We start from the raw sequence: 15,534 nt of genomic DNA, 5'->3' as shown, positions 1-15,534 counted from the left end.
GGCACATGCTTCCGGGGCGACCGGTTCTCGCTGTGCCGCCACCGGCGGCGCGCCCCCCCTCCCCCCGCCCCGGTCAACCGTCGGCCCCGCGGCTGGGGATTAAACGCTTCTTCCCCCACGCGTGGCGCTGGTTCTTCTGCCGCTCGTTGCCGCCGCGGCCCACAGGCCCGCTCCCGCCGCCGGCACCGCCCCGGCACGGCCCCGCCGGCAGCTTCTCGCCGCGGGACGGCAGCGGGCAGCGCTGGGCGCGGCCGGAGCCCGCAGCCCGCAGCCCTCCGCGGGGCGGGGCACCGGGCACGGGCAGAGGACCGTGCCACCGCCCTCCTGGCGGGGCGGGCGGGGCTCCGCGGGGCGGGGCTTCGTGATGGTGGGGCGGGAGCTAGCAGGGCGGGGCTCCGCGGGGGCGGGGTTCCGTAGGGGGCGGGTCCTCGCGGGATAGCGGGGCTCCGCGGGGCGGGCCGGAAGTGGGGCGGAAGGCGGCGGCGGCGGTTCCGGCGGCGGCGATGAGCTTCGCGTGGCCCTGGCAGTACAGCTTCCCGCCCTTCTTCACGTGAGCGCGGGACGGGGCCAGCGCCGGGACCGGGGGGAGCGGGACCGGGGCCGGGGGGCGCGGGGCGGGGGGGAGCGGGACCGGGGGGACCGGGGTGGGCCGAGCCGCGCCGCCGCTCGGGTTAGGCCGGGCCGGCTGTGCCGGCTGCCCCCGCGGAGCCGCCAGGCCCTGGCCCCGGTCCCGGTCCCAGCCCGGCCGCTGAGCGGAGTCCCGCAGGCTGCAGCCCAACGGCGAGACGCGGCAGAAGCAGCTCTCGGCCTGGTGCGCCCTGGCGCTCGCCTACAGCCGGCGGCACCGGCTGCCCGCCATGACGGTGCGGGAGGCCCAGGACAGCCCGCTCTTCGCCAACCGCCGCCTGCAGCGTATCCTTTGGGGCCCGGCCCCGGTCCCCCCGTGTCCCCGCCTGCCGCCCCGTGCCCTCCCTGCCCTCCCCCGGTCGGTGAGTGCCTCCTTAACCGCCGCCCAGGGAAGCTCCCGCTGGAGTCCATCCAGGTGGTGCTGGAGGAGCTCCGCAAGAACGGTGGGTGCCGTTTGTCTGTCCGTCCGTCCCGCCTGGGGCCGGGGCCCGAGCTGCAGCCAGCAGGGGAGGCTCCGTCCCGCTGCCAGGAGCCGGCCCCGAGACTCTCGCAGCCGGGCTGGGCCTTCCCTGCCCGTGGCTCCGCAGCCTCGCCCGCGCGCCAGACCCAAACCCTGCCTTTCTGGGGTGGAGTAAGCTGCGGGAGGAGGAGGGGGCTCGCAAGAGAAACGAATTTCTGTACGAATTTAGTGATATTAAGGATGTTGGCGCGAGCAGCCGCATGGCAGGGAGGGGCAGGTACCTGAAGCGACTTGTGGGCGTGATGTCTAGCACCTGAGAAATCTGTGGGTTTGATTGTGACTGTAGACTTGTGCTCTGATTACATACCTTTTCCCTGTTGATTTTAGGGAACCTGGAATGGTTAGATAAGAACAAAACCAGTTTTCTGATCATGTGGAAGAGACCAGAAGAATGGGGAAAGCTCATCTATCAGTGGGTGAGAATGTAGAAGCTGTCTCGCCCCACAGACCGGACTTTCTATGTCTGGGAGGACAGATGGTATTGGCTGTGATTTGTGAAAAAGATCACTGTAGCATTTTTCTCTTGCTTCCTTACAGCTTTTACCTTTCTTCTTCTACTTCTCTGTTGCAGAAAAACACGTTAACAGCTTTTTACTTGCTATAAGATGCAGTTTGAGCAGCGGATGGAGTCATCTGCTCCTGCTGCAGTTGGCTATTCTGTAGTGAGAACAGCAGCATTGCTGTGTTGCCTTCGTATGGCACGAGTCCTTATTGTGAAACATGTGGGCAGAAAGAGCAGAGGCGCAGGGAAAGGAACCATCTTAGTTTCCTTAGGCGTCATTTCTTGACTCTCCAGTGCCCCAGAGTGTTTCCAGGGTATTTTTGTTCATTGAGTGCTGTCCACATTCCATTTTGCTCGCACTGAGGTGTACAGGAGATCGTGCCAAGGATGCTAAATCACACAGATGAGATTTGCTATATTGGTTTTATGTTTCCAGGTGTCAAAGAATGGCTTGACCAACTCTGTATTCACATTGTATGAATTAGCCAGTGGAGATGACACAGAGAATGAAGGTAATGTTATGTGTTAAGTTCCAGAGCAGGTTTTTAGAGCACACTTGATTTGAGCGCATAAACAGTTGATTATCAGACTATAATTTTGTAGATTAAGTATTTTGAAATTGCTTACGAAAAGCTCGCACTGATCACCGCTGGCAAATGCTGCTGTGCTGTGAAGGCTTTTTTACCACTTTGCATGAACATCTCCCTTTGTTATCTCTGTTTGCATTTCAAAGCTCCCCCAGCCCCACAAGCCTCCCCGGTGCCCAGCTGTTTATCTGGCATGAGGTGCGGGGTGTTTTGTTTTTATGCCTAGCTTCTGCACTGCCTTTGAGGCTGCTGTGACTCATTCCTTTCTGTCTGTTGACCTTCAGGCTTTGTTCCTCATGCAGCAATGTAGTGATGAGTCTGTTGGTGTAGCCGTGACTCTGGATTTGCCGTAGTGTTATGGCACTGGGGTCTGAAGGGTGCTCTTCAGAGCCCTCTGCTTCACTGCCACCAGTCCCTGTTTGTTTCCTGTTGTGATTGATTATTTTTTTTCTCCTGTTGATGGGGATCTCTGTCCTTCCCTAGAGTTCCATGGCTTGGATGAGACTATGCTTCTCCGTGCCCTGCAAGCCTTGCAGCAAGAGCACAAGGCTGAAATTATCACGCTGGACGATGGCCGAGGTGTCAAGTTTTTCTGATAGGAGCCCCCTCCCCTCCACTCTTCCCTGGCTGCTGAAGTGGTTCTCGCTGTGAAGGTTCACTCTCCTGGCCTAGTTTCAAGCCGTGACTACAAGCAGCTGTGTACTCGGGATTTCTTGGGGCAAGGAGAATCTGCGAAGCCTTCCAAAGACATGACTTCTTAGAAATATTCGGACATCCTCTGTCTTTTCTCCTTTGTTGACTGCGTTTGAGAGGCTAAAGCTGCTCTAGGCACTTCTGAGAGGGACCACCCAGAAGTGAAATAATGGGACTGCTTCTGTTGCTGATCCCTGTTCCTGCGAAGGCCACGGAGCTATCTCTTCAGCTAGCCAGTCGAGCTTGGCCTCGAAGGGCACCTCTTTCCCTCCTGCCAGCCATGTGCTTGGGCTCTGCAGTCCCCGCTGCGTTGCCAAGCAGGGTGAAAGCAAGCACAAGGAACTCACTGTTGCTGCTGTGATGTAGAAGACCTCAATGGCAGAATGATATGTGCTTGCTGCAAAGCAGGCTGTACAGTGGGGTGGGGGTGGATGCCAAGGAACTAATTTGAAGTAATTAAAATGACATGTATTTATAGAGCAGCCTGTGTCTTTTCGTCTATCTCTATTTTTCCATGAGAAACAAACCAGTACCAGATTCCTGCCCTTCAGCCGTGTTTCCTTATTGCACCAGATGAACACAGCAGCATGCTGGGGAGAGGGTGGGCCTGCCAAGCCACCCCACCAGAGTTGGAAGCAGGCAGGACAAGCGCTTTTTCCCACATGCCAGAGCTGTGGACCGTGTGGGCCCTTGCCGTCTGTCTTCAGGCAACATTTACTTTCATTTTCCACATGCAATCCACTGAAAACTAATGGGTTTGTTGCAGAGGTGTTGCTCTGTACAACAGCGGCTGGTAGAGGATATTGCTAAGTTTTTAGATTCTCAGTGCTGATAATGAAGTACCCAGCTTGTCAGAAACCATGACCCAGATACAGCTTTTGACCCAGTAAATCCTTAACTGCTGACCAGGGGAGGCTGGACCGCTGTGCCAGAGGAGGATCACGCTCGCCTTTCCCGTTCTTTGCCCAAGCATTCAGCGTTTGTTGCAGGCAGAGGTGGGGTGCCGCTCTGGAGCGACCTTTGATCAGACCCAGTGTGGTCACTCTCGGGATCCGGCGGAGCAGGCGGCACCTGCTCTCCAGCACGCGTTAGCCATCAGCCGGTGCTGATCTGCTTGTCCTGCCTGCCCCGCTCTTGGAGGATGACTCGGCACTGGTTCAGCTGCAGTGCTGCTGACATCCGTTGTCAATGGTAGGTAATTTTCAGTGTAGACAAGATGCTGGAGTCCAGCCTGAGTTTGTGAGGCTGTGAAATTTAAAAGTTTCCTTTTTGTAGCAGGAGCCCTTTGGCCTGAACACAGTGGGATGTACTGACTTGATCTGGGCATGTCACTCTCGAGCTGCAGCTGGAGCCTGGTGCCCAGGTGACAGCAGTCCTGCGGAGGAATTCCCGTGTGCCAGCACTTCTCCACTGGAGAAAAGCACTGGTGGTGCTTGTGACAAGTCACTGACACGCTGGTCTAATGTGGTCTCTGATCCTTTCTGGAGACCATCGTCCATACAAGCATTGAGAGGACTTATGTGAGCGAATGGGATGGCGCAGCCCACGGTGAGCATGCCTACCCCCCGCCCACCGGTGCCGCAGCAGCCTGGGGCCAGCTGGGGTTGGTTTCACATGCCCTGCTCTGACAGCCTGGGTTCGGTGCACTCGAGCTGTGGGGTTTGGGGGCAGAGGATGGACATGGCATCCCTCTGGGATGGACACGCTGGGAACGCAAAGAGCTGTCTTGGTGCTGCCATGCGCTGTCTCGCTGGGGAACGTCCAAGCTGAGCAAGCACAGCTCCCCGGTGCCAGCCAGGTTTGCAGAAGCAAAGGCTGTGCCATGGCGTGTGCCAGGAGCCCCGCCGTGCGTCCCAGCAGCAGCAGCGCGTGTGTCCCCGCGACTGGTGCAGGCTGTGCTCAGACCGGGGCTCACTGGTTGGACGGGGGTCCCCCCCCTCTGTGTTTGCAGCCAGGAGAGTCTCTGTGTAGGAATTGTCTGCTACCAGTGTCTGCCCTGGGCTTGTTTTGATGTCTGAGATCTGCCTCTTCCTCTTCTTGCCACCCACATTGACTCCTTCCCTCTCTGGTTGCTGTGCCTTCCCCTCTTGCTGCTTTTGTACCCCTGCAGCGAGCTGTGTTTGTGCTGGCTGCTCTGTGCCTGATGGCATCTGCGTTTGATCCCAAATAACGAACCTTTAGCAGCCAGGCCTGGGATGTTTGTGTTTCTTGCTCTCCATGTGCATGATGCTGACCTCTCAGCATTGTGTTCCAAGCTGCTCGTGCTGTATGTAACCTGGCTGTCCTTGAGTGAGTCTGTGTTCTTAATTAAATTTGCTTCCTTCTTAGGAAATGGCTGATGTGACATTAGATAAGCCTAAACCCAGCCTTCTTCTTTCCAAGGCACTCCTGGCAGCGATTCACTGCTCTTTTTCAGCTTCCTACTTAGTTGCTTAGTGAGAGGAGACGTCCCCCCCTTTCAGAATGGACATGGTGTAAAATTCCTTTTTCCACACCCTCTTGGCCGGTTACAAAAGGTCACATCCAGCTGTGCCTGTGAGGTCCTTGTGGGACCGACTCCCTGTGCTGGGCACTACGGCAGTGCTGCAGCAGCATCCAGGTGCTTACAGACGCCGCTGTCTGCCAGCGATTGCCCGGGGCCGTGGGATGGGTCCTGGTGCTGCTGCCCTGGAAGGAGCAGATGCTCCCTGGCCATTCCCTCTGTGGGGGACGGTGACAATTTGTCGCTCGTGGTGATGTAAGGTCCTGCCAGCAGGTAAAACAGAGCCTTTTAATTGTCCTCTGAAACTGGCTTCCTTATCTTTATTCAGTGCTTCATGGTGTTTGATGATGTAATCATGGGATTGGGACACCAGAGCCAGCCCAGAGATGCTGTGAGGCTGCTCTGGTATGGAAGCCCTCGGGTGCTGGGTAGAGATGGAGGAGACGTAATTAGACTGCTCGGAGGGAAAGAGCATGGCAGCCTCTAACCACGACATTCCCGTGAACGGGAGCAGCCATGCCTCTTCCTGGTGCTTCAGACACTGCGTGAGAGCTGCAGGCACTCCCGGGGCAAAGCGAAGGGCAGGGGAGGCCCGCGTTCATGTAGGACTATGGCTGAAACCTGTCTGGGCAGCTCCCTTGCCTGCTGCTTCTCTGCCTCTGCTGCGCTGCCCGGCGCTTCCTGCAGCAGGGACCGCCGCCCGTTGCTGCAGTGGGGCCGGTCGCTTCTCCTGGGGGTTTGGCCTTAGAGAGTTTAAAAACCAAATGCAAACCTCTCTGCACTCCCAGGCATACCATCATGGGCTTGGTTCAGGCTCCGGCACCCAGAGGCACGTCCAAGCCTGGCCACGCAGCCCTGCGGAGAGGCTCGCCAGAAGAGGTGGTGTTTCCGGGGGTGCTGGCGCAGCCCCCTGTCTCCAGTCCGTGGCCGCTCTGAGGCCATTGCCACATCTGGCCACGGCGATTAGGGCTCCCTGGCCAGGGCGAGGTGGAGGTCTGGGGACTGGCTACTGAGATAAGGCACTATCAGGTTCTGCAGACTCGGATCCCGCCGGTCAGCGAAGGAAAAACACCGAGAGGGTTTTTATTTAACGCGGCTGCTTGGGAGCAAGAGTTGTTTCAGTCTGATAAATTTATATGTTGGGATAAACTTGCAGGTGGGTTACATCTGTAACTCTGGGCTAAGGAAATCCTCTGAAGTTATCTGCCCGGGGTTAAAGCCACAACTGAGGTTTGGGTGACGTCTCCCTGTACTCATGTGCATTAGGGCAGGAGGCACATGGCAGGAGGAGGCTGGGAGCTCCTGCAGGCACGGGGTGCTGAAGCCAACAATGAAACAAGTCCTGGGTCACTGCAGAGCCTTCTTCCACTCTGACCCATCCTGGGATGGGCACCCCATCCCTCACAGCCTGAGCTGTGCATCCCCCATCTGCGGAGGACGCCTGCATTCGACCCGTCCTGGCCTCTCCGTGATCCTGCTCCGAGCTCAGCGATCGGAAAGGACAATTCCTGGCAGGGCTGCCTGAACAAGGAGAAAGGAGCTGAGTAGGGCTTTGATTCATGATCTAATCCTGAGGAGAGCGATTACAGAGTCTCCTGGTCTCTTCCTGGCAGCCAAATGCAAGTGAGAAATGGGTTATGTTGTCTGATTGCAGCGGTTCCTCAAAGCGAAGGGCTGGCGCTGGCACTCGCAGCCCAGAAATGTCACCCTGATAACGGCCGGGGAGCTGTGGGCACCATATGAGAGCTGCAATAAGCAGCTGATTGCAGAGCCTTCTGATTCTGGGCCAAGCTGGCTCCAGCTTGGTGTCCTGGGCCAGCTCAGGAGGGGACCCACACCCCTGCCCGAGCTGCCTCCCCACTGCGGTGTGGGACAGCACCTGGGGGGCAGTCAGGGAACTTCTCAGGCCATTCACCAGTGAGGTGCGGCAGGGCAGCAGTCGGAGCAAACTTCACCCCTAATTTCCTCTCCTGTCTGCAGGGACCCCCCCTGGCACTGAGGCACTCCTCTGCTCCTCGAGCATCTTCTGAGACATCTCGTTTCACAATGAAAATACTTGATAAGGGGACACAAGCCTAACAGAGACCAAGCCGAGATCCCTGCCTGGCTCCATGTTTCTTGCCAAAGAGCTTGGACTCTCTGCCAGCCTGGGCCACGTCCCTGTGCCTGGGTAGCATGGGGCCCCTGGCCAGGACCCCCAGGTGCGGGTGGCCGCAGAGCCAGCCCGCAGGGCCTTGGGCAGTGTTTTGGCTGGCTGTGGCTGGGAGCCGTTGGAGCTTGGAGCTGCGCAGGTTCGGTCTCCCTACCCAGCTCAGGGCTGGCCACCCGCAGGCACCCATCAGGGACGTGCTGGGTCTGTCCCGCAGCTGCCGTGCGGAGGGAGTGAGGACCTGGGACCAGTTTTCTCTCTTTGGGCTTGCCAGGCTGGGGACAGCTGAGCTGGATGTCCCTAGAGCACATGCCTGTCCCGGGGCAGTGGGAGCTCCCCACTCAGTGCCCTTTCCCTCCTAGGGCAGATCTGTTTTCCTGTTTAATTTAGGAAGCATCCAGCGTGCACTGGCCAGTGCTGGGATTTATCCTCCAGTAGGCCCCACTGCTGCCTGAGCTGCCAGACTTGCCTCTGCTCTGGCAGCTGCAGAAAGAGACGTGGTGCTGCCTGTCCCATGGATCGGGCCAGGAAGGACTGAAATCTCTACCTCTGCTGGAAGCAGTAGTCAGGACAGCATAAAAATAAAAGCAATTATGTTTTAAGCCTGGAGGTTTTTAAACCTGACATACATTACATGAGTAAAAGCTGCAGCCTCCTGTCCTGTGATGGGCTCTGGAGGAGAGGCAGAGGCCGAAGGGGCCTGAAGGATGCCTCTTTGCACACCCCCTCCTGCCCTCCCAGGCTGGGACAGCGATTGCCTGGCTCCTGCGTGGGCTCTTTACTTTGTGCAGCCTGCGAGGTGCTCAAGGAGAGAGTTCAACAGGAGCAGGAAAGCCCAAAAGATGCAGCATTGGGGGCAGTTGTGAGGAGATCAGGGGTGCGTCCCTTTCTGCCAATGGATCTGGTGAGAAGTGGGCAGGTCTGGGGCAGGGTGAATGTGATGTTTGGCAGAGCTGAGGCAAACTGTGTCGCATCTTACAACACAAGAGTCTCCCACACCAGAGCCAGTGTGAGCAGTGTGCCCCTCAGACTATCTGCCCCAGCCTTTTGTCTCTGGCAGCTACGGATGCCCACTGCCCTGGCCGAGGCACTGCCTGTCCTGCAGGCAGCTGGCCCTGAACACGCGTCTTTTCAGCCGGTGGCGGCTGTTGGCCCGGGACTGTGCCCCACGCACGCTCCAGGGAGCACAGAGCCGGGTGAGGATGCGGCCACTGGACTCTGCTCACCAGCCCGCGCTGCAGGCGAGTGGCTCTCAGCAATACGTTGGTCAACCCCCTTCCTGGGCAGCTGGTACCTGGCTCCTCCAGTGAACTGGAGAGCAGGGCTGTGACACAGCCTAGCCAGGGCTTCTGTAGGAAGAACATTTCATTAAATGCTTCTGCCCCTCCGGCGAACAGGGGGTTCGTGTGGCTGCAGCTGTGCCGCGGGTCCAGCAGCCCGGATCCCCCGCCGTCAGCCTGGTGCGCCGGGCTAGCGCTGGAGGGGGACGTGGTTGCGCTCCCGGGTCGATCCGCTCCTTAATGTTTCCGGTATCGTTGAGTAGAAACAATCTGACCTTAGGGAAAAGAAATTATCGCCGGCCTCGATTGCTTTGTGTTTTGTGTAAACAGCCTCACCGGGTAGAACAACCTCCTCGTTTAACCTGGAGAGACAACAAGCTCTTGTCCGAGCTTTTGGCTCGCGCAGGGCTGACACACACGTTCGTATCTTCCTATTTGCATGACCCTAATTTCAGGATTTCGGGCCGCGGTAAACCTGGACAGGAACGGCCGTCTGGGACGGCGCAGGCAGTGCGGCGGCTGATCCCGCGGCCCGGGAGTGGGACGGGGCTTCTCCGGGACGCGCTGCTCCGGAGCCCCGAGTCAGAAGCTCCGCCTAAACCAGGCGCTTTCCTGCGACTCGGCTTTAGGCTGCATCGCCCGGAGCCCCTCCGGGGCGGCGGGTGGGGAAGGGTCCGCCCTGCGGGGAGAGGAGGGCTCGGAGCCCCCGTGTCAGCGCCGCGGCAGCGCGGCTCCGGAGCTCCGTGTGGGAGCTGGCAGCGTGCCCCCGGCCGCGGAGGGCGGGGGGAGGGGGGATGCCCACGGTCCCCGCGGGCCGGGGCTGTGGGGCCGGGGCGCTCGCACCAGGCTACCTCCACGGGGGTCTCCGTGCCCAGCCCCAAGGATACCGGGCTCGTCCGCCGCGCGCAGCCTGTGTCTGCTGCCGCAGTGCTGGGCGCCCGTCCCGGGGCCGCTGCCGGTGCCCGGGGCCCGTGGCGGGTCCGGTGGCGCAGCGCAGGCGGGGGGCGGTGGCCGCGCGGGGGCGGGCCCGGGCGGGGCGGGGGAGGTGCCGCCGGGCGGGCCCGGGGCCGGTGCCCGTACCCGGGCTGGGGCTCGGCGGTCGCTCCTGGCTGCGGGGCCGTGGCGGCACCAGGTGCGAAGCTGCGCGGGAGCGGCCGCCCTGGGCCGGGCTGAGCCGATGCTGGCGGCCGAGCCCGCCGCCGGCGGAGCCATGTCCCAGCCCGAGGCGGAGCGGGCGGGCGGCGGCTCCGCGCCGGAGACGGGGCTCCCCGGGCGGGTCCCGCACCGCAGCCGTGGCCGGCGGCCCTCGGGACGCGACTCCCGCCGCGCCTCCTCCCGCTTCAACCGGCGGAGCTCGGCCGAGCTCGAGCTGCTGGGCTACCCGGCACCGGGCGGGGGGCGCGGAGGGTCGCCGCCGCCGGGCGCGGCCGGGCGCCGGGAGACGGAGGAGACGGAGAGCGAGGAGGTGGAGACGCGCGCGGTCGCCACCTCCCCCGACGGCCGGTTCCTCAAGTTCGACATCGAGATCGGCCGCGGCTCCTTCAAGACCGTCTACAAGGGGCTGGACACGGAGACCACCGTGGAGGTGGCCTGGTGCGAGCTGCAGGTACGGCCGCCGCGGGGCCGCGCTGCCGGGGGCGGGGAGGCGGCCACACGCGCCTCTGCCGCTGCCGGCGTCCTGCCTGCACCCTGCCTGCTCCCGCAGACCCCCGCCCCGCGGGAGGAGGTGTCGGCAGGGGCAGTTAGACCCTTCTCCGTCCAGTTTCCCTGGCGTGGGCAGCCGCCCCACCACTACGGCCCTGAGCCCCCTCCACCTGCCGCTGCTTGCCCGGGCTGCCGTGCGGGAGCCGTGGGGCATTTTCCTCCGGGAGGGAGCCCGTCCCAGAGAGCGCAGGGACCCGAGGTCCAGCGTTTCTGCCAGGCACCTCGGCGCCCTTCTGCAGCTGGGTGCAGCGGCAGGGCCGGGGACCGACAGCCGAGCCGGGGTTCCCCGCGCTGCCCCGTGCTGTGCTCGGCTCTGTCGCTGCCTCGGCGCCGCTCCCCCGCTCAGCGCTCCTGCTCCCGTCCCTCCCGCCCGTCACCCGCTCTTTCCCATTTGCCTTCTCGCTGCCTGCGCGGTGGAGCACGACAGGGCACCCGTGCTCCCAGTGCCAGTTCCCGCTCCGGGGGTTTACAGGTGAGTCCAGGACCTGCTGCCAGGGCTGAGCACCCCACTGCCTTTCCAGTGCCCAGAAGCTTGCAGGTTTCCCTTTGGAAGGGCAGCAAGGGCAGGGGGGCCTTCTTTGGTGCCGGCCTCCGCACATGCGCCTGTGCCAGTGCTGGAACTGGCTCTGAGGTTTGGTCTGATAGCCCTCGGCATGCTCTGAGGCACGTGCCTGCAATGAGCCCGGGGCTGGGCGTCAATCGGCAGCAGGGTACGGTGCGACCTTGGTGTGCTCTGGCTGCTTGACCTTGGCTGAAGTGGTGTCCACGGGCACCTGCGCATGGTTTTTGTGATGCTGCCAGAGGCTCTCTGCTGGGAGCACCTGGACCTGTGGTTTTCCAGGTCTCTGAGCAGAGTCCCCATCTCCTCTCTGCCGCCGCGTTCCTCCATCCCCTTCACTGCCCTACAGCCTGGCAGCAGGATGCTAACAGCAGGATGCTGAGGGCAGTGGTGAAGGCATTGCCTCCACAAACCTTCTCCCACTTGTTGCTTTTGATGGGCCTGATCTTGTCCACAGAGCTACACAGGGAGAGCTGGGCCATGGGCACCTTTTTCTCCTTGGAGACCCTGGGGAGGGGCTTCAGCAAAGTCCAAAGTTTCTGACAGGCTCCTGACCCTGGGGTGGCTGCTGTGGCTGGAAGGTCCAAGTCCTTGTTTACACAGAAAAAAACGTGTCTTGCGAGTTTGTTGTCTTGCTCCTAAAACCTTGGTGCAGCCGCAGGCGGCTGCCTGGGCTGGGTCCTTGGGGTGGCTGCAGCCCAGTAGTGCAAGAAGAGATCCTGAGATAGTAGTGGGTGATTTCTGGAGGGACCAACGGTGGCCTCTTAGCGAGCAAGGTGAGGTCTTGGGCCTTCGCCTGCCTTCATGGGTTGCACAGTTGCTTCAGCTGGCTGTTGAGAGCCAGCTTAGCGCTCCCTCCCTTGCACAGCCCCGTGGCTCTGAGCGCTCCCGGGCTTCATTTGAGTCTCGTGTCCCTTTGGGGGGCAAGGGAGGTGCCAGCCTGCTGCTGGCAGGGAAGAGCTCTTCTTGGTGAGCCCAGGACCTGGGAAGAGTCAGGAAGAGTCAGCCGTGCCAGGCGCTTCCCTCCTGGCTGGCGCTGCATCCCTCCCTGTGGGTCTCAGCCCCTTGCTGCAGATGTGCCCCCCCCCCGCGCTGGCAGCTGGCGCACATGGCAGGGCTGGCAGCATGGCTTGCTCGCTGTCCTGCTCATCCCTGCATCTGGGCTGCGCTGCCCTGCCCTGCAGGGCCCCTGTTCCCACCCTGCTGTGTCAGAGGAGCTCCTGTGCGTCCACTGGGGCTGGATGCAGCCCGCGGTGCCCATCCTGCAGCCCAGAGCAGGGGCTGCGTGCAAGTCTGGCTCTGTTTGACAAAGAGCTGGCCACGGTCTGGCAGCGGTGCAGGCAGGGCATGCCTGTGGCTGCACACGGGCAACTCTGGTGTCTTGCGAGGTGGCTGCTGGGGGGGGACGAGGCTGCACCCTCCCAGGTGAAGGAAAAAGGGTCAGGAAGCAAAAACACTCCTGTGCCCTGAGTCTAGCAGGAACATGCTGGCCGCACTGTGCTGGGCTGGTGTGGGCTGGAGCTGCGGGAGCCACTCGCTTGGCCCACGGGGAGCTGGTGGGGAACATGTGTGGAGAGACCAAGCTCCTGTCAGGGACTGTCCTATGAGTGTCCCATGGTGTCTGGGGGACCTGTCAGACCTGGCCCCCGCCCTGCTACTTGCTGTCACCCTCCCAGGGGAGCGCAACCTGGCTGTAGCTGAGACCTCCTTGAAGGCCGGCCAGCCTGGGCAGCCCTGGCCCCGCTCCTGACCCACGCAGCCTTGTGCCTGCCCCCCTGTCACTCCCTCTCAGCCCTCTCTCTTCCCCACCTGGTATTCAGCCCCAGCCCACTGACTGTTCTTTGTCCAGTGCCTCTTGTCCCAAAATCCATGTCCCATGAGGGGCTAAGAGCACAGAAGCAGACTTTTAAAAGTTTATTTTTTTCAGCAATCATGCAAAGAATCAGACGCTGTGACACAAATACATGATTTGGAACCGCAAATAAAAATGGTTGTGGTTCTGCCCTTTTAAAAATAGCTTTGTCCTGTGCCTTTCACAGTTCTCCTTTTATTGCCTTTCAATTCTAAATGCATACCTAACCTCAGCCCTGGCCTGTTCCGGTCTGGAGAGCCTCGTTCAGCTGCTGTGATGGCTCCCAATCCCAAAGCCCAGCTCTCTCTGCTGTCCTCACCCTGCCCTTCCCTTCCCAGTGCCTGGTGACCTGGAGGCTGTTTTTTCTTGTCCCCTGCCTTCCTGTGGGACCCCACTGGGGATCTGCCTGTCCCTGTCCACCTGTGCCACTGCCCCCCAGTCCTGAACGCTGCATCTGTCTTTGCCTCCTGCCCATGTCCTGCAGCCCCGCTGTGACCTGTTTGTGCTTTCCAGCTTTAGACTGGGGACTATTTCTGTTGGTGGGTGCTGCGGGTGTGGGGAAGGAGGAAGCAGGGAGGAAACCGGAGGCCCAGAGCGGGATTGAGCTGTAAATACCTGTCCATGAACAGTTTTCCTGTGGGTCCCTTTGGGCTCCCTGTGGATGAGAGCAGCCTGGGCAGCGGGTGCTGCCGTACCTCCCCCAGCTCCCTTACCCGGATCAGGCAGGTTACCTCGGCTGTCTGTCCCGGGGGCTGCGGGGCACGTTTCTTCCCAAATTCCTGCATCATCCCAAAATCCTGTCCATCACATGCCCAGCCCATCCTGCCTGTGCTGCAACTGAGCCTGGCGAGGCCCTGGGGCAGTGCCTCGGGCTCTGCCCCGCATGGGGCTGGGAGCTCTGCCTGTCCAGGAGACAAACCGAGGAGACTGGGGGGTTTTGCTCGACAGGGGCCTTGTGGGCTTTGTAATGTGTGCGCGTGCTCATGCGCCTGTGAGTGCGCATGAAGTCACCGCTCACCGAGTGGTGGGGGGCAGAGCCACAGGGAGGAGCAGTGGGGCACAGGCACCCACTGCTGCCTCGGTGCCGGCTCCTCTGCCAGGAGGCAAGGGGGCTTGGGACCTCCCGGTGGCTGGAGGTGCAGCAGCCATGGCCAGAGGGAGGGAGCTGGGTGGTCTCCAGCGCCTGCTCTGCGCCCCGCCACAGTGTTGCTATGAAAGTCCCTCCGGTGCGTGAGTGGCCCCCTTTCCAGGCGCGACTCAGCCGTGCACAACGGGGCTTTCACAGGCTGCCACTAGGACCCCCTGCCCGCGGCGGCACAGAGCTGGGGCCTTGTGAGGGCTGCAGGAGCAGGAGAGCCCTGCGAGGGCTGCAGACTCTGCGCTGAGTGCCAGCACTTCCTCCTCCTGTGCTCGCCTCTGCTCCCACTGTTGGCTGTGCCGGGCTCCCCGGCAGCCAGCTCGTAGGATGGGGCTGGACAGCTGCCACCCAGCTCCTCACCCGGCCCCGCACCACCATCCCCAGCGTCCTCCTCTGCCCTGCGCGAGGTGCTGCCAGGGAAGGACACGGTGTCCCCGCATGCCGTGCGGGGTGGCTGGGCTCTGCTGGTGGCTCTGCCTGCCCTGCCCTCCCCAGTGCCCAGTCCCTGAATGAGCAGCTCCTCTGGCCGGGCTGGGGCCAGACTGGGCTCTGCTTCGGTCGTGGATGCCCAGCCATGGGGCTGGCTGCCGCTTTGGTTGTGCGGGAGGAAGGGGGCCGGGCGAGCCCAGCAGCCCTGGCACAGGCTTGGGGTGATGAGCTTGGCTCCCCCAAGCCTTGCTCCAGGTGGCCTCATGCCAGGGGTTCTGCCTGGGCTTGACGGTGGCATGGCAGGGGCTGCGCTGGCATGACAACTGCAAGCAGGGTCACCTCTCACCGAGCTGGGAGAGCCGTGGCCGCCCATGACATCCTCCCTGCCCCTATTCGTAGCCTGTGTCAGCTTTCCCCACGCCCTTGCGGGTTTGCAGGGTGCGGTGAAGCCTCCAGGCTCCTCGGTGGGGAGTGAGGAGCCAGGGGGTCTGAGGGCGGCTGTGGTGCGGGGCTGTGCTGGGGCTTTGGTTGCTGTTTTCCTCCTCGGGTATGAAAGGTCCCATTCATCCCGCTGCAGCAGGGCTCAGGTTCTCATCTGGGCTGAGCTGGGTCCCCTAGCGTGTGTTAAAAGTGGAGGGGATTATGGAGCGGCTCCAGCCCAGCCGTGGGCCGGCTGTGATGCAATGAAAATATTACGAAAGCTGCCTGGGCTGAGGGACGGTGGCTGCCGGCCAAGGCGCGGAGCGCGGCTCTGGCAGCGCCTGGCGGTGGGAGCGCGGTGGCTGCCTGTGGCAGCTCGGGTTTCCTCAGCCCCGTGAGCGTGGGCTGGGCGGGGGTCCCGGCTGGGCGGCCCCCAGGCCCTGCAGCGGCTGGGCCCTTTGGGGTCCTGGGCTGCGGTGGAGTTATCACGGGGGATGCTGCTCGGCCCCTGCCCAGGGCTCGGCACTCGCAGCCGCGCGGGCTCAGGGCAGGACCTGGCTGCTTCTGGGTCCGGCTGGCTGGCTCCCCGCTT

General features: G+C 61.7%; 1 protein-coding gene across 1 annotated transcript; it reads left to right on the top strand.

Annotated features, from left to right (window-relative positions):
• Window positions 1-503: 503 nt before the first annotated feature.
• VPS25 (vacuolar protein sorting 25 homolog) lies at window positions 504-2,858 on the top strand (the record flags this gene model as incomplete). Its single annotated transcript, XM_082010724.1, has 6 exons — window positions 504-550; window positions 767-912; window positions 1,017-1,070; window positions 1,475-1,563; window positions 2,086-2,161; window positions 2,720-2,858. The coding sequence occupies 6 exons, from the start codon at window positions 504-506 to the stop codon at window positions 2,830-2,832; spliced, it is 525 nt and encodes a 174-aa protein (XP_081866850.1). The 3' UTR covers window positions 2,833-2,858.
• Window positions 2,859-15,534: the final 12,676 nt, after the last annotated feature.

The sequence above is a fragment of the Phaethon aethereus genome, assembly GCF_964289735.1.
Source record: "Phaethon aethereus genome assembly, chromosome: 25".
Lineage (NCBI taxonomy): Eukaryota > Metazoa > Chordata > Aves > Phaethontiformes > Phaethontidae > Phaethon > Phaethon aethereus.
This window is presented reverse-complemented; position numbering and strand designations above follow the sequence as displayed.